General features: G+C 37.4%; 1 protein-coding gene across 13 annotated transcripts in view; it reads left to right on the forward strand.

Moving 5' to 3' along the window:
- The window catches only part of PLEKHG1 (pleckstrin homology and RhoGEF domain containing G1), a 161,149-nt gene that overhangs the window by 41,341 nt on the left and 98,009 nt on the right, over positions 1-21,799 (forward strand). For all 13 annotated transcript variants that reach the window (XM_080587981.1, XM_080587973.1, XM_080587974.1 and 10 more), the window contains one exon: positions 20,622-20,696. In XM_080587981.1, coding sequence (XP_080444107.1) covers positions 20,648-20,696 — 49 coding nt within the window. In that variant the 5' untranslated portion in view covers positions 20,622-20,647. The remainder of the gene's footprint in view (positions 1-20,621; positions 20,697-21,799) is intronic.

Consider the following 21,799-nt stretch of genomic DNA (forward strand, 5'->3'; position numbering starts at 1 on the left):
TGGTAGTGCAGTGTATCACTACTTGTCCTGTGCATCATACCAACCATGCTTTTTTGTCTTTCTGACTTGTATCATAAAGAAGCAAGTGGAAGTGGGATGTGCAAACCCCCAAGAGTGTCTACAGGAAACCTTTTTGCTCTCTCTTGCATCACAAGGTGTGTGGGAAAAATGTGAACATGAGAACTGAAAGCTCTGTAAATCAGAGTCCCCACCACTTAGTTTGTTTTCCTTTGAGTCTTCCTTTTCCCATTTATTATGTTTAATTGCAGCATTTCTTGTAAGAAAGGTGCCAGTACTCTGTTTTTGCACAAGCTAAATATTTTGGTACTTAAACTGACAGTGTTTATGTTGAGCTTGGATGAAGCTGGTTGACTAAAATTAGTACACTGGGCAGCACTGCCCTCTTTCTTTGGAGTTTCTGATGTGTGTTAGATAAAATAGTGTGTGGGTTGTGTTTGTTTTTTTTTTTTTTTCTCCAGTCCTTTTTTGTCATTTGCTGTACCAAAATCTTCTCTGCCCATGTCCTCTTACGAGAGCATCTCCATCACTTAACAGAGGAGGTGTTGAGATGTACAACTTTGCATCCATAAGATGCTGTTTAGCCTGGAGGCTTACAGCCTCTTTTAGATTAAACAGGTTTTTCAAATAACAGGTGCACATGGCCACTAGAGATCGGAAAAGTGAGCAAGAACATAGTGTTGTAGATGAACAGTAACATAGTTGAATACAAAGCTGATGATACCATAAATCAGTCATACTGCAGTTATGTCCCAGTGGCACATATGCACTTAGTGTGTTGGCAGAATGGGTATCAAAGTGTGACCCCCTTCTTGGGTCTGATTTCCACCTGCACTATAAATTTGTGGACTGTGTAGAGTAATTAACTGTGTAATGATCCAGCATAGTCAAGGTTAAACTTATGTCACTGCTGTTTTTTTTTTTTAAAGGCTTGTCTAAGGGTAATTTAAGCAATTAAATAATCCTTTTGCTTTCTGAATGAGATACAGAGAATCTGTTCATGCCTCCAAAGGCTTTTAGCCTATTCTCATAGGGTTTCAGTCTTATCTTGCATCTGTTGGCAAGCATTAAGTTGTAGCTAAATATTAGTCATGGCACCAGCCAAGTAATACAGGAAAACCCCCATAGAATCTGTTTAAATCTATTTGTTCATTTTTGGAAATTCTGTTAAAGGGGCACTGTTAATATGTATGGTAAGTTTTAAGAAACACTGTAGTGCATCAGTGTAGTGCATAGAATTGCACCTCTTGCATGACTCATAATAAAAACCTGAGTATTTGTGAGACTTAGTATATTCCATTTGCTATATAGAAGTTTGTTAAAATGTAGGTATTATGGAATCCTGGCTTTGGGAATGGATGTGACAGCTTTCCTCCTGAGCTAAAAATGGTAGGTGACCAGCAGTAGGTGACTTGTAGCAGGACTGCTGATTGTTTTACAAAATGATCAAAGAAGGCTCTTTAGTTTGTGCATTGACTACTTTGCACACAAAACAAAATCTTTCAGAAATCTAAAAATACTTTTTCTGTTGAGGCAGATACTCATCGGAGAATTTGATACATAGCTGTTCAGTAAAAGAAACTGTAGCCTGAACTTCAACCCCTGAAAGAAAGATTAGCTACTGCTTTTATCAGCACAAACATCACTTTGAAGATACTAAACATCTGGTTTCCTTCTGGGAGAATTACATTTTGTCCACTTGACCCTTTGTAAAAGTAAATATTTATATTAGTTACATTTTGTAGGAATTTGATGAAATATTTAATACATGGGAAAAAGAATACTTTGCATACGCATCTAGAGTGACATCAAATACTGTTGTGTTTTCTACTCATGAGTTTCTTTTGTGATTCAGAATAATACCAGTATGCAATCTGATGGGAGACATAACTATGTTTTTTCTTTCTTTTTCTTTTTTTTTTTAATAAAACATTTCTCTTTTCCCTCACACCCTCATCATCTCCCAAGAGTGTATTTGTCACCCCCACAGAAATTTCGACTTTAGCTTCTTTCCTTCAGCTATTGCTATACACTTTGCTTCAAGGATAAATCCAGCCTGGATTGTATTTGTTTAGTACATAATAATTTAGATATGTGAAGTTGCTTAGTAGAGATGGTATATTTTGTATTTGGATATCCCAGTCATCTGTGATCAAATGGAGGACAAAGTTTACTAGAGATGTGGTTTCTAACCTTGTTTGCAAGGTAGAATAGAAAAGACCTTGAATTTACAGTTGTTTTATTTGTTTCTTCTGTGTAGAAAAAGGATGCTTTGGGAAAAAAAATACCCTCCATACCTCTTTAAACACCAATGTTGCTTGTGTTGTGGGAGTATGAGTGAGTGGGTGTGTATCTTTAAAATACACAGTGTAGCCTTTTAAGTAAGAAACAGCATTGTACTTTGAGAAATATTACACTTGAAAAATGATTTTTAAAATGAAGCCATGTAGCTCTTTTTGGCCAAAAATATTTTGTTGTAAAATAGCAATTTATTGAAAATTTTGTGTTTCACACAAAAAGGCAAGTTTAAACAAAACAACTAGCAAGAGAAATTTTTGAGATATAGGATTCCCCAGCACTGATGCACATTTTCTTGCAGAAATAAGAGTGTAATTTAAAACTGAAGCTTCTATTCTCTGGAAAGTTATTTTAAATCATTTTTGTGTGGATTGCAGTCTTCCTATGATCTCTACCTCTTCCTCTCAAAGAACTTAGATATTTTCAAAATTCTACTTTTTATTTTTCGCTAAGTTAGAAAAATACAGTTGCATCCAGTATACTGATGTTCGCTTCTGGGATTTGTTCCCAAAGAAAAGATTCTTTCTTTGTTTTAATGTGAACAGTCTCTCAAATGTCAGACGTGACATGACTGGAATCATGTCAGATGATTCACTGTATTCCCTTTTGTTCCCCACTTGACATATTTTAAGACTTCTGCTGATGACTTGTCAACGGATTTAAGGCCTACTCCAAATTCTTAGAAGTTTGATTTGTCTTTTTAATGACTACCTAATAATATTTTAGGTCTAAGTTGCATTGCTTATGTAATGTTCACCATAACTGCTTCCTTCTTTATTGCATGTGCCAGTGTTGAAGGCTTATAAATCTTCAGGGTGAAGTGAAGCCTTTCAAAAGACTATGTGCCACTTCTAGACTCAGAGTAGAGAGCTTTTGGTCAGATGGGTTAGAGGATAATTAAATACATTTGTGCCAGATCAGTCTAGAATCTAAACCAAAACTATGATCAGAGTTCTCTTTGTTTATTTTTGGGAGTAAGTTCATAGTTTTGAAATTTGCTTCATACGCCAATATTTATGAGAAGTGACATTAAAGTGGACTTTAAACAGGACGTTATAATTTAAAAATGTATTGTTTCTCTGAAGCACATCTGGTAACACAAGGTCTAAAGCTGTTAGTTTGGAGAGGACAAAGAGTTCTTTATGAATTGGCACTAGCTCATTTAAATTAGTTTGCTCCTGAATTAGTGATGATCAAGGGCAGGGAGTCTGAAGTAATGACCATCTGCTCTTTTGTTAATGTCTAGTAGACTTCAAGAGATGCTGTGACTGTGATAACACACTTGCGCTCACCATGGTATTCATATTGTTACTATGCACAGAACAAAGAAATAAGTCGGATGAAATTTTAAAATTCAGATTTTTTTTTTCAAGAGGACTGTCTTCCTTGACTTCATTGTGTTTTTCTTGTTTTTCATTGAAACAATAGTCATTTAAGTGGTAGACCCACTGGCCTCAAACTTGCCCTGAATAGGGCAGAGGTGGAAGTTTACTGCTCTGCCACTGCACTGAGAGTGCTCAGTGACTGCTTTGCCAGAAAGAAGAGAATCCTAGCAAGCAAATTTACCATTCAGTGTTATTTTCTGTTTTCCAGTTATTCTCCAGTCCTGAGAACAACTGATTGATTTTCTCCAGCCCCCAGGAGAGATGAGACATAAAACCAAAATGTTTGTCACTCTAGGGACTAGATGAGCCCCACACAAACGCTTTATCTGCTGTGGTGCCAAAGGGAATGTATGGTAATCAGATGAGTCCCCAGCTCTTTTTCTCTCGTTACTCGTTCCATGCACCTAGGTTGAAACCCAAGTTGTAGTTTAAATGCCTGAAATAGTAATTCTCATAAAACATTTTTACAGCCTTTCGACACTGAGAATGATGTACGTTTCTTGATATTGTCAAAGCATATTTTGTTTTATACGTACCCTTATCAAGTGTAAGGATATAGGTACTTGAGCAAATTCTTTAGTGTAAATAACTGTGTAAATGAGGGAGGCATGAAATTCCCCTACATGAGCAATTTCCTTCCCTGGTTGCCTGGATATTAGTCTTCAAAGGTGAGTGACATAAGCCTGTTGTGTGTTTGCTGGAAATGAGATTGGTAGCTGGGGCTTTTCCTTAGAAAGAAATTGGCAGTACTGATAGAAAAATGCATACTTAATTCTGTGTATGTGGAAAACATAACTTAAATATACATTTATATATAAATAGGCAGAATATAAATATTTTAATATGTCTATAGTCTTGTACTTCCTGCAGTTGATCTTTATCGCTGAAGGTAAACAAATCATTTTGCCTAGATGATTCTTGTGTGTTAATCTAGGATTGTAAACCTGTATTTTTAAAGATGCTGCTCTGTTCATGGTAGACAGTTTGAAGATGCCAGTGTCCACTGGTGTTTTGATATGATAGGATGAATTAAAGGATGGAAGATTTCCAAAGTATATTTCATACCCTATAAAAAGTGTTAGTGCTGAACTTACGCTGTTTGGGTATAGGGTTTTCACTGCAGTCTACAGTAGCAATATGTATCTTAAAATAAGATACATAGAAAAATACATATACCCTAAAATTAATTTTACTAACTCAAAGATTTTAGCAATCATGTCTATCAGTCTAAAGTTCTGACTTTTAAGGAAGCTGTCGTAGTTTGTGGTTTGCCTTCTGACTTCGTGAATAATGCCATTTCAGCCCTCCTGCTTTCTTCTTCATTGTACTATTTTGCTGGACAGCTTCTGCTAGTGCTGGAGAGGAGAGGAAATATCCTGCCTTTTGCAGCAGCTCTAGCAGCTTTTAGTTCCCAGAAGCAAAGCAGGGTAGCACAGGAGAAAGACAACCACACACAGAAGTTGGTGCTACTCTCCTGAGACAGACAGGTTTTAGTGGGGCCCAAAATCAAATTTCAAAAGTTGACAAGAATATGGAGAAAAAAAAAAATTTGTCTAGGAATAAAACCACTGTTTGAAATACATCAATAGGATATGTGGGAGGAAACAAAGGCATAGGTAAGAAATGAGAAGGACAGAGGTGCTAGCGGCTCTGCTATGTGAAAAACAGAGGAGCCATATGTTCTGTGACTGGATGTGTATCATCAAATGTAGAAAATTTGGAGCGTGGAAAAGACCTGTTTCAGTTTATTTTTACATAAAGATCATCCTGTTTGTCTTTGCAAAGCTTACGGTTCTGACTTCATTCTGTGACTGTTTTTAGTCTTACCATAAAAGCTGCTTAGGTGTGGGCAGAAATGGATACACTTGTCTTTTAGGACACAATTCAGTTTTGTATGTAGCACTTTTAATCCTGAAGAGCCTCAAAAGCACCACACAAGCAATCGTGGCTGTATGCAGCTTCTGTGGAACACAGCCCTCCTGGGGCAGGTGAGGGCACCCCTGAGAAAAACTGGGATGGAAAATGCTGTCAGGCACTGGGGAACATGTATGCTACCTTTCTACACTTCTAAATTTGTAGGGCTTTGTAATGGTCTTCCTGATGCATCTTGTTTATATTTTTAAAAATTTATATGTATGTTTCAGTTGAAAAGTTGAGAAGCTTTATTTTTCCTGGTATCTTCTTATAACCTTGCCAAATACACATTCTCATACATTAGTTAAAGTAGATCTTGGGTAGACTCCCTGAAGGAGCTAAAAAGAGCAAAACTGCAATTAAACCCCACAAAACATACGTGAGGTTCAAATGGACTTTATCTACCACAGTTTTAATGTATAATTAAATTGGAAAGTACAGATCCTATTTTTATAATTGCTCCTCTGAAAAGTGGTATAGGCTCACATAATTCCTTAGAGAAATTGTTGAATTTTCAGCCTTAGAGATTTGAGGTTGGTAGTTACAGGTAATCTGTTTTAACCAGTAATACTAATTTATGATAAATAAATTAATCAAATAGTCGAGTTTGTGTGTAAATTTTGCCCTCAGCTAACTTTGGAAAAAGACAAAATAGCTGTAGAAGCGCTATAAAAGATATGTTACTTTAACCCTCTGGGGCTTACATTATCCAAATCTTGTTCCTTGTTTTTTGCTTGTTTTCTTTTACACCTACTTTGAAAATAATGCCAAGTAATAAGAATGTTTTGACAGAAGCATCACATAGATATGTGTTTTAAAATACATAAAACTCTTCTAAATAACAATTTAGATTTAAAACTTCGAAAACTTTTCAAAATAACTGTTTTATTTATTTATTTATTTAATTTTGGTTGTTACTTCAACCTGAACTGAAATGATTTTTTGAAGTATGCTGGGTTCCTGTTTTCCACAAATTAGGGCAGATGCCAAAATGACTAGTCAGTTTTTGAAACTTTTGGACTTTTTTTTTAATACTTAATGGGGCCTTGCAGCTTCTTCCCTAACTTTAATGGGTTTTGCTTAAACTGTACTGGAGTTAAGCAAACAACAACAACAAAACCCAAACCACAAAAATCTCACTTCCGTTAAGGGTCTGCTTTCCATTTCATGCTAGCATTACCCTGCTAGTGTCAGAAGGGCTGCCTGAACTTTAGACTTGTGTGTTCCCTGAGATGGTATCTGGAAATGTCCTCTCAGTACGAGAGAGCTGGGAAAAACGGGGGAGGTAGGGACTGAGGCTAAGAAAAATTGTATAAGGAAACAGAAGAATTTGAAACTGGCTTGGCACTTGTTAGGTTGACGTGCCATGACGGGTCAGCACTTGGTGGGGAGTGAGAACCCCCGTTGGGCAAAAAGTGCCAGCAGCTTGGTGATAGCCCTGGGAACACTGCACAGGCTGGGGGGTGGTGGCAGGGAGAAGGAGAAGATGGGGATGAGAGGGAGATGGAATGACTAATCAAATCTCAGATGCTTCTTTCTCCACCTACTCCTGTTGCTTCAATGCAGTAAGGCTCAGAGGGCTGCAGAATCTCATTTACTCGTGCGATAGAGTGGTTTCCTGCTTTCTGTGGTAATATACACAGCCCTTTGTGCATTTGAAATACAGCAGGGATTTATTTATTTTTTTTTAATTTTAATTTTGCCCTGCTGAATATGCTGACATCATCTGGGAGCCCAGGCAGGGCCAGGTGGTGGTCTTGCTTAACCGTGCTTCTTGCTGGATCCAGCTGAAACTTGGGCTCATCAGTATGCACTTGGTGTGCCGGCGTCCTTCAGAATGTGGGACAGACAGCAAGAGTAGAGGAAGGGGGATTTTAATGTACCAAGGACTGAATTACTTGATTTGAAACAACATTAATGGGAATACCTTGGTGTTTTTGTGTCAGTTAATTAGTATTTGATATTTGAATACACCATTAAGGCTTATAACTGTACGCATATTTAGTTGTTATCTTGGCAGTGCTTTAGGTTTGTTCCCCCCTACTGCTGAATACGGGAGGCTGTTTTGCAGAAGGTTCACTTAAGTTATTTCTTCCCGTAAAAGTGGAAGAAAAGGAACTTTCATCTGAATTCACTGGGCTTACCTCTGAGAATTCAAAAGCCTTTGGAAGTTGGCTGAAATTCTTGATGCTGAGTTGAGTAATATCCCCTTGAATATTTACTTCAGTCAAGTCTATTCAGAGATCCCTCCCCTCCCATCCTTACTTGTATTGATTTCCAAAACTAGATCAAATGACCAAAGAAATGCAAAGCCTTGCCTCTTGTGGATGGGTTCTCCAGTGGTTGTCTTATTCCTGTGGCCTGACTTCGTGTTCGGTGTTTACATAAATTGAAGTAACTGGAAAGGCTGGGATTAGTACTGCAGATCTTTCACTGTCAGTGGAATTGCAATGCCGGTGGGAAAGCAACGTAACTCACAAATTTTAGTTGCTGGAACTGCAGGTTTTGGGGAATTGTATTGGTTTTAATTAAGGAAAGCCAAATTCCTTTTTGTAGCTGTTTGCTCTTTGTATCATCTCTTTCCGAGGATAGAAGTGAAACGTTTGATTGCTGTCTATTATTCAAGTATGAACGCGATGCATCTTTTACTCTAGTAACACTTCACTCAGTGGGAAGAGATAGGAAGTGAGATATCCCTGGATCAGTGATAGCAATTCTGACAACCCAATGAGAGCAGGAAAGCTGACTGTTCAACGCATGATTCATTTCTGATTCTATAGTAACGTTATAAAAGGAAGAAAAAGCTTCTGTGTTTAGTGTGGTTGAAATGGAAAGTTAAGAAAGGTGACCTTCAGCACTGGTGTGAACCATTTTGTGGTGAAGAGAGGATAACTTGGACTCCTTTTCTATGTGAAAAGTAGATGTTAATGAACAGATTAAAAAAGGTGTGCAATCTTAACACCTTCTAAAACTGTAAGTTAAAATTAATGGAAACCCTTTGTTGACTACCCCTGGATAATCTGTATTCAAACATGATATTTCTGGATGATTACTTCAAATAGTTTTCAATCTAAAACACTAAAGGAAGTTGGATGATTTTTCTCCTATCTCATGGAAAGCTACAAAGCAACATGCAGTTCACAAAAAAAAGTCTCACTTGGCACCAGCTCTGAATAGCAGAGTTGTTTCAAGAATCTTAAAAATCTCTGAAAGACTCAACGCTTGCATACTCTTTTTATAAGCTGTCCATGAAGTAATGTCAAATGACTATTATTTCACTTCATGATAGGTATTTCTTTGTCTCTGTGTTTGAAAGCCAAGTCAAGTTACTTGTCTGAGAAGGGGAATGGAAGTCCTGTCAAAATGCAGAATGGCTCAGGCCTTATGCAGTTGTTGCGAATTACTTATACACAACTAATTTGTTCAAAATGTGTCTTTTTGACTGATGGAGGGGGAGGGGGAGGAAGCATACAGCTGAAGGAAATCACCTTTCCTACTATAACATTTGTAAGCAATGTTATTTTTTTCCCCCATGCGTATTTCTGAATGGAACTAGTGTTCTCATATGGGGCCAGTGAAGGTCTGCATGTGGCCATGCAATGTACAGTAATAAATCCAGCATCTCTAGGAAAGCATGTTGGAGATAAGAAGCTTTGTATGTTTATGGCATTACAGAGGGAGTTTCCCCATCTAGGGAATACTTCATTTTAACCCAGAATAAATGTGTATTCAGCAGTTTATCAACTTGTTCTGTCAAAATGGTCATTCAGATTCCTTCGCAAATTGTGGCAGGTTAAAGATGGTTGCTGTCTGTAGTTTTGCTTTCACCAGTGCTACTCTCTTAGGCACTGCTTGTGTTGATCATAAGTGTGTGACATCATATTTCCTTTCCCTTTCTAGTCATATTTGATGTAATATTAAATATTCTTTATAGTGATTGTGTATATGCATGTGTTTGTTTATGTATATACAAAAACTCTGATTAGCCAGAGATAAAGCATGAATGTAATTTTAAACCATATAGTTTCTTTGTGCTCTGCGCTGGGCATATGTATTTAAATGCCACAGAAACAAATAGGGCTAAGCTTTCAATTACGGCATTCTGCTGAACTGGGGATGGAATATTCAAAGCTCTTATATGGAGGGAGGGCCTTGGCTCACTGTAACCATTAGCCCGAGTGTTCTGTAGATAACTGCAAACTTTGGCTCTAGAAAATATATTATTTGCAAGCTGCACTTCAACAGTTATGCTCTGGAGTGGTTTGATAAATAATGTAGTGTTTCTACAGGAAATGTCTCAATCTGGGTTATGAGGCCATTCATTCTGACAAATTAGAAGTGAACGTGCATGGTGCTGTTAGTTTGACGGTTACTAATTTCCTCTTTTTTCCATGTGTGTGCAGTGTGTATATAAATACATGTGCACACCCAGACATACATATTCTCAAAGTAGGAAGAAGGAAAAGTTGAAGAAGCGTGCAGTGGTTGTCCCGTCAACTGCCTGCGCCAGGTCTGGGAGGCAGCCAGCGTCGGCATTTGGGTAACTGGAACATGTCAGAGCTTAGAAAGCTTTAACTGTTGAATGTTTTACGACCTTTTCTCTCTTGTTTTCCTAATTTTATGTAATCTGTGATGAAAACAAAACCCAAGAAATTTTCATTAATCACATTTCACCATAAGCAAAAATTTAGATGGTCTTTTTCTGATGGCTGCAAGAAGAAAAATGTGTTTTACAGGGTACGTGCAAGGAACTTTGTTATGCATAGCTGTACTTTGGGTAGCAGTTCAAATGACACTTTTTGGAAAAGCCAGCCTGAATACTCCTTTTCTAATCATTCTAGAGCCCATATACCTAAACCTCCCATTTCAGCATTTACACAAGCCTATCCCAATTGCAGGAAACACACAACCAACTTTCAAGGAGCCCTTTTCCTGACAGTGAGTCCGTAAAACTGTAACAGTTCCTTTCCTTGCAAAACGTAATGGAGTCACCATTTACTAAGGAGAGAAAAGAACTCCGTGAAGGATCCAAGTGTAAGTGATAATTATCCATTATCATGGTTTTAAGTAGGCTTCCCTTTTGTGAATAAGCAGCAGCAATGCCAAACCAAACATTCTTTTGTACTTTTTTTTCCCTCTAGCTTTCCAAAACTGTTTACAGTTGAGGGGGAAAATATCTTTCCCTCATGTTTACTTGGAATTAACTTTGTTTAGGAAATTTTTTAACAAAGTGAATGAACCATCAGGACAGTGCTGACATTTTGTCTTTTGTTAGTATGATCTACTTCTGGAAGTTTTCTCTTTTTTTTCTTTTATCCCTTACAATAAGGTATAAAGTTATTTCTTTCAAACTGTATAGTGAAGCCAAATATATTACAACCATTTTATTTAAGAGGTAAAACAGTGTAATTAGAATTGTTGCATACTAATCAGCATGTTATTAGCAAAATTAAAAATAGCTCTGCCTTGAGAAAACGTGTTAGAGAATTGAAGTTGTGATTTTGATTTGGTGCAGAGCAGTATTTTGTGTTTTTGTATGTATGTTTGTTTTCTCTCCCCTTTTCTTTATAGGGTGATTTCAGAAACGTATATTTAAGTGGGGAGGGGAGACCCCTACAATAGCTGACTCTGAAATGTATTCATCTATATTCTTAAAAAACATTGACCTGTTCGGTTGACTTTGAGCATTTACTTTTGGATGCACCTTCTCTTTTTCTTAAGCTGTCCATGACTGCAGTTTCAAGGTTATTTGAGTTGAGGAAAACTTTGTTCTTATCTCGGTGTTTTGACTCTGGCCCTACTCAAAATTAAAATTGTTAGGAATTTTATTTGTCTCACAGTAGCTATCTTTTCTACTGACCTTTAAAATATCAAAGTTTGTCTGTAAGAGTGCTATAAAACTTTCATATAAAACGAAGCAAAACAACAAAAACTAACAGAAAAGCATTAATTATTGTCATAGTCCTGTGATTTCAGGAGGGGCTATGTGACGTAATATAAAAAATTGGATGTCCTCACCAAGCTGACAGCAATGTTATTTGCCTTTTTCTATAAAATAAGTGTGACAATGTTAATGAACTTTAGCTGGATGCCAAGAAACTTTCTATAACAGAAATTGATGCACGAAAATGAAATTTCAGAAGGTAAAATGCATGCAGACATGCTAAATACGTTACTATGGGAGAAACAAAATTCTTAGAATATGTTGGAATCTGTATGTTACCAATCACTGTAATATTTATTGAGCACATAGGAATGGATTCAAATTCATTTAATGCTTTGTGTATTATAATTAACTGTCATTGTTGTTTGACTTGCTTGCTGAGATTGGATTCTTTGTGTTGCAAAGACACCATTCATTCCTTGCAGCTTACTTTATTTCCTCTACTACTTGAGTGTGTGGTGAAATGATGAATTTGCACAACAGTGGTCCTTTCCAAGACAGTATATAGTGACGTCCTAAGCACAGGGATCAAAGGAAAAGAGAAGTATGTTTTAAGTGCTAACGCACAACTTCTGTAATAGAAAAGCAATTTGCAAGAAACTTCAAGCCTGTGAAAGCAGGTACTGTGTATTAGCCAAATCAGCATCTCTCCTAATTGTAGCAGTTAGGTTTTGAAAAGGAATTTGAGCAAGTCTGAGATAAAAGTTGCTGAAATTCTTTCCCTTTAGTTTCCTTTCCATAACCACATACACTATAAAGGAATTTGTATTATTGCTGGAGTTTGACGGGTTTGTATCCAGGTATAAAAGTGGTGGTTTTTTTTCTTTTAAATTTATTAAACCATAATTATTGGCCCTGTAGTGAGGTTTCTGTTGTACATCTCACTAGAATGAAATTATTGGAAATCGAGACCTTATGCATCTGTAGTTGTTTTTCTTGAAACTTTTTTTTTTTTTTAAATCAAAGTCAGGACCTATCTGGTGTGTGTATGTTAGAGGGGTGAAAGGTGGGCAGGGTAGAAGTGAAGTTGTAGAGCTAATGGCTAGACCATAGTTGGCTGTAACTCCCTCAGGTGACAGTATAAAGTGACCGTGCAAGTCCTTACCATATTAAAACTTTATCAAAGAAAAACTTTCATGTTGCTAAAAGTCCTGCATTTCATACATACTGAAGAGCAGATTTCTTTGAGTTGAGTACATGACAGCAATACTTGGTAGCAATGGCTTGCTACTGCTCTACTTCTACAGCCTGCACTAGGGCTTGCCTACAAGTCCCTAAATATTTTGGGACTGACCTACTTGTCCCACTCTTCATTTTTCTTCAGAGTGTGTTTCAGGAATGTCCTCTGCTAAGCTATCTTACTCAAGGCTGTGTATTTTCTCAAGCATGAATTCAAAAGAAGGTGACTATACAGACAGACCTACCGTGTGCAAGCGAAATACGATCTTTTGATGGATTTTTGTATGTAATTGCCCTGTACAAATGCACGAGAGAAGCAATGTATGTGTATGTATTTTGAAAAACACAGTGCTCAGAAGTGATCTGGTTTATGATGATAGAAAGTTTTGAAATAGGCAAAAAGTGGTAGAATGGCTCAGCCAGCAGGCTGTCTAAACCCAGATCCAGACTTGAGCACGAAGCAGGACGTACCAGCTACTAGAAAGCTTTAAGGATCTGCAGCACTTGCTTGGCATGCTGACCAGAAGGGACAGGCAGTTTCAGCTGCAAGCACTTGCTTTTGTCCGTGCTGCTGTGTTGTCAGCAGTAGCTAGTGCCACCTGCGGGAGCTTTGCTGGAACAGGTGGTTTTATCATTCAGAGACGCAGCATCATTAGAAAGGCAGATGCGAAAGTGCTACTGCAATTTTGTGTCACAGCAGGAGAAGCATTAGGTTGTTTTCTATCAGTTGGCTGTAGCACAGCATGATGACAGGCAGCGTAGGCCTGATCTCTAAGCAAAGTTACATGTTTAAAAGGTGATAGTATCAAAAATACTCATTAACAGTTGGTCTTTATAGAAAGAAAAATGCTAGTGGTTAATTACACTAAAATAATTTCATACAATCTGAGCTGAAATGAGTTTGAAAGGTATTTCTTCTGCTGAGCTGATCAAGAATTGTGTTCTACTCAGAGTTAATGTGTCAGAAGTAAATACACTTATTTCACCATTAAAAAATGAAATCTTTTGGTGTAGGCCTTGAACTGGCACTCCACAAGGGTACTTGGGAACGTACAGGTTGTTTTTTGGAGTTTCAGTGGAGGTTTTGGTCCCTCTTCCTCCTCACAGAAGACCTGACAGGGAAGGCTTCCTCTTTGTTTCACTTGGAATAGTGGCAACATGTGGTATTAAGTAAGGAGTCTTGAAACGTGGTTGGATGCTGATCAAATGTTGAGTAAGTCTCATCTTTTCAAGAAGTTCATTCTATACAAAGTTTGAAGGAGAAGATCCCGTGTCATGTTCCCTTCTAGGCCTCATATCCCATGTTACTTCGCTGTCTTGACTTGTAGACTGAAACACGGTGATTAGCTGCTGAACTTGATCTTTTAGTGGGTTTGAAAAACCATGGCCAAAGCCTTGGAGTAGGACTGGGAATGGATTCAGAGCTATTGGAGAGACTGGAGGAGGGAGATGTATGCGTAGCAGTTAAACCACAGAGGAGCCAGCCAGCTCATTCCTTATACTAGAACATTTGTGATGTTTTTCAGATTCAAAACCAGTGGATTACAGTAAACCAAAATGAAAGTGACAAAGGGAATTCTGTGATTTGGTCTTCGCTTGAGGAGAAAGAGTTGAGTTTTTTGGTTGCAGCTGCGGTATAAACGATTGGTTCTAAAACTAGTCAGAGTATGCTGTAGCCTTGTGCTGTTTTGAAGAAGGTCAGAGGAGAAAGAGCTGACGTTAATGTGATTTTTATTTATAGGGCAAATGATATGCAAAGGAAATTTTGTTCCTTCTTGCCCATGTAGCTCAGATGGTCTTGTTTGAACCAGCTCACCTCTTGGTGCAGTTGCCATAGTGTCACTGTTGCCAGTCTTTCCATGAGAAATGAGGTGCAAAGGTGACCTGGTTTGGCAAAGAGGCATCTTACCCACCTCTCCCCACCCCCAAAAAAAGGGCTTGGAGTGTTTCAACATGTGTTGCACTGCAGGGAAAAAAGGCGGAGAGATTTTTGTGGGAGAGGACTGTTGGAGAAGGGAAGCAGTAATTCACACCCACATCCAGAGCTCTGCTGGAAGGGAATGAAAGGAGCCATTAGAATTCTGTGCAGTTTGGAAGAAATAAATACTAACTTGAAATAACACTTTAATCTTAGGTAGGTACTGCTATGTTACTTAGAAAGACCGAGGGGTGGTGGTGAATAGGAGCAGCAATGAGGCTTGACGGCATACAGTGTATTGTGTCCCCATAATTTATATCCTTTCTGTCTATGTTATTTAGAGTTTTCTTCAGTGTCACCTCTTGGTTCATGTGAAAGAACTGTGTTAGTGTTCACATGTAAACTAGCTTTCATGGTTTATGTGACCTAGGATCAAAGCTATTCTCAAGGGGTTCAGAGCAGCAAAGCTTCCGATCCAGAAGGGATTTTGTAGGCAAATAAATTACTAAAAAATCTGAGTTGGATGTTCTTATTCTCTAACAAAGATATATGCATCCTTTAACAGCCAAATGTCAAATTCTGGTTCCATTAATGTGGGTGAGAATTTTGCTATAGCCTTCCTCAGAACATGGAGTTCATCCTGTGGCCTGAGGCTTTCTGATTGCTGGTTTGGGGAGCTCTGTGAATTATACTGCCTTTGGAAACAAAGTCCTGTACCATTCACTCAAGAAGTGTCATTCTGTGCAGGCTGTGCATGGGCATCCAAGCTTTCTTGTTGGTTTACAGAATACTTTATGTCAAGAAAACTACAATTATCCCTTTTCTTCCCTCCCACTTTTACACCTTTTTTTTTTTTATTTAGTTGAAGCAGAAAGAACTTGTCCAAATGTTCTTTAAAAATAAACCAGCAGATGGCTTTACTGTTAACAGCATGGTGTGTAATGTGGAACATCAGAGCTTCAGTTGTTTCATTATATATTGATCTGTACTCATGGCTATTTATTCTGTAAAAAGCTGCATTTAAAAATTAAATACAGTATTTTAAAGGAATACCTGTGTTGATCATGAATAAAGTGGCTACAGCCGGAGCAGATCTTAGTAAAGCTGATTGTTTCTCTGGAAGATTGGAAAGAAATGTAATATCTGGTTAAGGGTCTATATGTTGAGAAATTTTTGAAGAAATCCAATCAACTTCCTTAAATGTGATTGCTTCCAGCTCTTTGGATCAGACATAGACTAGGGGCTGGTGATGTGACACAAAGGAGGTTCAGGTTAGATTTTGGTTAGTGATGTTAGTTGTTCAACGTAAATACATAGCTGGGCTCCATAGTTACAGCTGCAAACAGTGCTGTGATTAACAATAGTTTCTTTCAAGCTGCTTGATGCTTTTTTTGAGTAGAGCGATAAGTTGCTGAGAGAACAAAAATGGAACAGAAATCTTCTCTCTAATGAGAATTTCTCCATGAAACTTGAAAATTGCAATACTTCAGTCAACAATTATTTTGAATAATTAGAAGCAATGTGTTTTTAGCAATATACTGTTAATTTAAGAGGCTAGACTGTATTTGTCTGTGAAATGCAGGAATCGCATGTTTGTCCTTAGCATGCTTTTTTAAAAAGTCACTGGTGTGTTGTAAGCTTGAATGCTTTCTCACTAATTCAGCTATCACATGCTATTGATTTGGATCCTGTGTTTAAATGAACTGAGATTTTATTTTTTCATAAAATCAAAAGTGATCTTCAATTTTTAGCAGAATTTTAAAGACAAAACAATCCTCTATAAGGAACAAGAAATCTCTTGAACTAGGACCTCCCAGTATGCCCAGTTGGGTGGTCCAGGCTGATTATGGACTGTGAAAATGCATGGTCATACATCTGAATGTTTTTGGTTACTCTTAAGAGTTTTGCCTAATTAAGAAATGTAAACAGTATAGCTGTGTTTATTCATAAGTTATGAATGCATACATATTTCAAGTTCTCTGACTGGGATGTTCTGTGAAAAACTGCTTAGAGAAGTTAGCAATAGGTAGTGAGCTTTGAGTGACAAATTCAGAAATACCAAGTACCCCATGGACAACTAGAATAGGTGGCCCAAAGGTGCAGGGACAACTGAAGATGTGTCAATAATTAAATTGCAAGAGTATTTAGAAGGGTCTAACAGGAGTGATTTTTAAGGTCCTGCTAATCTTGAAAGTAGTAGCAGTAACCCAAAGATTGCAATAAGAATGTTTGGATAAGTAGAGCTTGATTGTTTCAAAAGTGAGAAAGAATTAAATTCTTCTGCATCTTGCTAGGAAGCTTATACCCCAAATGCTGCTTCACTGCTGCATTTTTACGAGTCCTACTTAGCCTCATTGCAGAAAGAGAGACTTCATTTCCTGCTTTGGTAAATAGTGCTTATCAAAAATTTACTTCCCAGATTAAAACCATGAACTTTTGCATTTTTTTATTGATTTATTTATAAACATCTGTTTTTGAGTCATTGAGAACTTGGCATGTTACAGGAGGTGAGGGTGGAGTTCAGTGTTTCTTCTATTTAAATTTTCCTCCTTTCACTAGGTTTGCTATATATCTCAGAGAAGAAAACTAAAGCGAAACAAAGAATAAATAAGTTTTTCTGGGGTAAATGAAGAGAAAATGTGGTTACTTGGTTATAAGTCTAGGAGTAATAATTTTTTTTTTTTGGGGGGGACAAAAAAGTGGAATTTAAGTTGTTTATTTTGCAACATCTAGCAAGTATGGAACCAATTTGCATTAATGAGAGAGCAGGGAGGAAAACAGACTTTTAGTATTTGAAATACATAGATTTCCATACTTTCTAAAGAATTCCCTTAAAACACTATTCTGTGTCACATAACTGGACCTCAATTTATAGATGGAACACTTAAAATTGCTGACAGCGCTGCGGGAAAATGTTGAAGGCTGTATACTGGTAGTATAAAGTTTGCACCCATTGAACTGTTCTGGTACTGCTGTTCTCCAGTGCAGTTTAGAAAAAGCTAGGGAATGGCAACACGTTTCACACTGTTTCCTTGATGAAAATCATTACAGAGAGTGACAACTGTTTCTAGACAGTGTTCTGAAGATTTGTTTTTCAGGACACAGAGGTTGACTTTCTTCAACCTGGTATACCTATGTGGAGCCTCCCTTGCTATCTCTTACTGTAATGTGGAGTTGCTAAATTGGTAAACTTTGAAAGCAATTTGTGGCATACGAATCTTTAAATTGCCTTGTACTGTCTGAGTGAGTTCCTGAAACAGAGTGCTGCAGTAGCTATGGGATGTCTGAACCTGTTAAATGAATACCCTTTGTGTGCAGTTAATCAAATGATCCAGCTTTCAATTTACCATTCCATTACTGCAAATGCCAAGGTCATTCAATGCCTATTTGAATTCTGGTGTTTTTTGTGCAGGAAATGATGGGTTGTGCTCAACAGAGATGAGCACAGGCACTCCATTAAATTCCTGAGAAGTGAATGTTGCTAGGTGTCTTAATTTAAGTGCTTTCCGGTACTGACTTTGGATGGCACAAAAGAAAGGGGTAACTTCTTTGGAAGGTCAAACAGAGAGAGATGTTGGTCTATGTTAGACAAGGAAACTTGTACTTACATAAATAAAAACTGAGGCAAAAGAGGCCAGAAAAAAAATAATTACTTTTTTTTTCCTTGCTTCAATTTAGCTCATCCAAACTGTGTCAGTAAAAATCAAAAATTATGTCTAAGACTGCCAATTTTATTTCATTAATGTCAGTAAGTTACTCACTAAGAATTTCCATGGTGAACTCTACTTAGTATTTATTTTAATACTGTGCAACTTGATACAACACAAACCAGAAATAAATACATGGATATCTGTGTTTTATTATTTTAAATGTGTAGTATCCTGAATTTGTGATATGAAATAATTTATTTAAAATGTAGAATTTAAATAAACCATTTTCTTGAAGCTTGAAATGAATCATGAAAATAAATATTGTATTTATTGGTATAACTTCCTAGTTCAAATGTACTAAAAGGATTAACTAGTTCCTGTCTACTTTACTGTTTAATTACTAAATAACTGGCATTATAAACTGGCATAATATTCACAAATATGTATTACATCATTGCAGGTTGGATGTGAGCTTGCCAAGTTTTAGAGTTAGTTGGTGTGTTTATTCTAGTCAACTGTTTAGATGTGATAAGCATGCATAATTAACTTGGAGTAACTTCTTTAAGCAACAGATTTTATGTTTTTAATGTCTTTTGGAGAGCGTGTTTTGGTTTTTCAGCAAATTTATAAAGATTTTGGAGATGTAGTTGTTCAACTATTCCGTTGAGGGCACGCTTGTTTATTCATCTTGTGACACTGTCCAGCTGTGGTTCATGAACTCATGTGCATGGACTCTTAGGTGGATAAGCATTATCACTATTAATTTCGGGGAGCTGAGGAAGGACTTTTTGGGTAGTTCCAAATGTTCAGTATGTGTCATGTTCTGCAGATGTAACACTTGTGTTAAGGACAAAGTGCTACATCAGTGGCAATTCCTGTGTAAGAACTGGCAGATTTTATCTTCAGTGGAGATGAACTGGCTGACGTAGAAAGTCACGTGCAGAGGAGTTTCCGTCAGCTAAATATGAATTAGCTGAATGAAAGTAACCTTAGGATGCGTTAGTGGATCGTAGCCTTAGATGCATCTAAGGCATTTCTAAGCTTTTAAAAATAAGTGAATTAAAAATGAGAAATATAATTGTCCTGGATAGCACACCTGAAATACTTCCTGTGACTTAAATTGCTTAAGAAATCCTACATATTTTGTGTAGTTTGCACTTATTGTAAAATTAATTGGTTGCTAGTTAAGAAAAGTTTTAATTTTAGGTCTGTTGGTAGGATTCAAAACAAACCACACGAATTTGAGAACAAAATAATTGCGTAGGAAATAAAGTGTTACCCTTTTATTTTGTTAGTGTTCAGCCTCCGTTTTACTGCAGGATGGGCTGGGGAGGTGTACCAGAACCCTGTGTCTGATAAGTGTCTGAATTCTGTGTTGAATCAGCTCTGTTGTCTCAACATTGCTGGAAACAGGGTGGTTCATTGACATCATTAGGGATCAAGGCTGGGCTGTTAATCCTCACAGTGCTGCATGCTCTGGGCACTGTTGTACACAGCAGTGAGCTATCTGAATTGTCACCTGAGGCAATGTCTCTGCCAGGTGATGCACCGTCTCCTTTGGGCAGAAAATCCTGCTTTTCTGTCTTGTTGTTATTATTACTACTGCGTCCTGTCTGAATCTTAAGCTTTGTGTTATATAAAATGGCGTGTCAACCCAACTGTTGATGGGAAAATACTCAAAGGTGTTAAAAAGAAGGATGCAAAATCCCAGTCAGTATATGTTGACCATCAGGCAGTACTGCAGAGGTACATAATGCTGCTAAGAGGAGATGGGCCCACTGCTTGCCTGAGAAGCCCTTAGTCTCTGCCCACTGCTGGGATGGAAGAAGCATTTGTACTCCACAGCACAGTAAAGCTTTAAACTGTTTTTGTGTTTAATGCTGGCTGGTGTGACTCTGAGTGACCACTCTTTCGTTAACTTCAGCAGTACATAGGTATAAGCAACTCTTTCATCCCAATTCATAGGCTTCTGACTAGAAACTCTCACTTGTGAGGAAAAATATCCAAGCTCAAAGACTGAAGTCTACCAGATGTAATTAGTACTTCCAGTCTACCATTGTGATTTATTAGAGGGCCTGCCTGCCTATAAACGAATGCTACAGTATTTGTTCACATCCAAGTTATGTTCTACGGAACAGTATTGTAGATAAACGCTAGGGAGTTTTGTTTGTTTACATATCTTACATCTAAACACGGAAATTATGAAAGCTGAAAATTCATCCTTCATGAGTGGACATGGGGCAGGGGAGTGTCCTTCTGAAATGTACTGGTTTTGATTAAGAACGCTTTTCTTTTGTTTGCTTTCTGTCCATTAGATTTTGCTAAGCCTGTCCCTGCTGAGATGCCAGATAAAACTCCTGGTGGTACAGAACCTGTTCCCAGGAATGAAGGTGAGTAGTTTCCTTTCCTTCAGAAATCTTTCATTTTCATGAAGCGTCATGATACTTGTGAAGTATTAAGTCAAAAAGCAAACTTCCCTTTATGTCCTTAACCTTAAGGAAGAGCTGAACTGACTTTGTGTGTGCATATTCATTTAAGTAGCAGTAACTATCTGAACTGGGGAGAACCAGTGGGCTGTTAGGATTTCGCGCTTGGAGAATAAGTTTTGTCCCATTTAGATAGGGAGATCTTGTGGAATGGGGTCAGATTTTTGTGTGGGGTACTTAAGTCTCATAGAACCAAAGCTGGCATTTATAATGGGGGATGACTGATACAAAGAAGAAGCAAAAATGTGTGCCTTCCATTAAAATTAGTGGAATACTGAAATGTTCAAGTCTTTTTGAGAATAAGACTCTGCCCACCCCCCCATCCATTAACTTTAAATTGCCACATATGAATATTTGGTACTTGATTTTAAGGATTATTTTTTTAATCTAAAAACAGGTTCTTGCATATTTGAGTCCTTCAGAAACACTGCTGAATTGTGTTTTATTAAAATACTGTATAAAAGAAATTATTTGCTGTTTCATGTCAAGGTTGTGGGGTGTTTCTGACAGTCTAGTGTCTACACAAAACTTGTGTAACTCTTCTATACACTTGCTTTCTATATCATGCCTGTCCTCATATAAGTCCTGTATTTTTTATATGTGCTTTATTTTTGAATAAAACTTGCAGCTCAGACTGTGTCACACAGCATTCTCTCTGCTGTGTTATAAGGCTTTCTGTCTAAACCTTAAGATACCCCTCTCAAAGTTTAGTTTTTAAAAAGTATTTTAGTTGTATTTAAATCTTATTGTTGACATATGAAAGGCATCTCAAACATGCTGAAAAAAATAACTTCAAAAAAGTGCATCAATAACAGGCGAGAAAGAAATTTCCTTCTTTGTAAAGGGTATTAAGCTATGTGTAATTGCAAAAGGCTTTTCTATTAATTTATTTTTAAAGATTAATATATGCTACTATGAGAACTCTCAATACCAGATGAGAAACAGCCCAGCTAGGCTTCCAAAGGATTGAGTGCTCTTTCTGATACACATTTCGTGTGCTCACCTTC

Source organism: Anser brachyrhynchus (assembly GCF_964034855.1).
Source record: "Anser brachyrhynchus genome assembly, chromosome: 3".
In the NCBI taxonomy this organism is placed as follows: Eukaryota; Metazoa; Chordata; class Aves; order Anseriformes; family Anatidae; genus Anser; species Anser brachyrhynchus.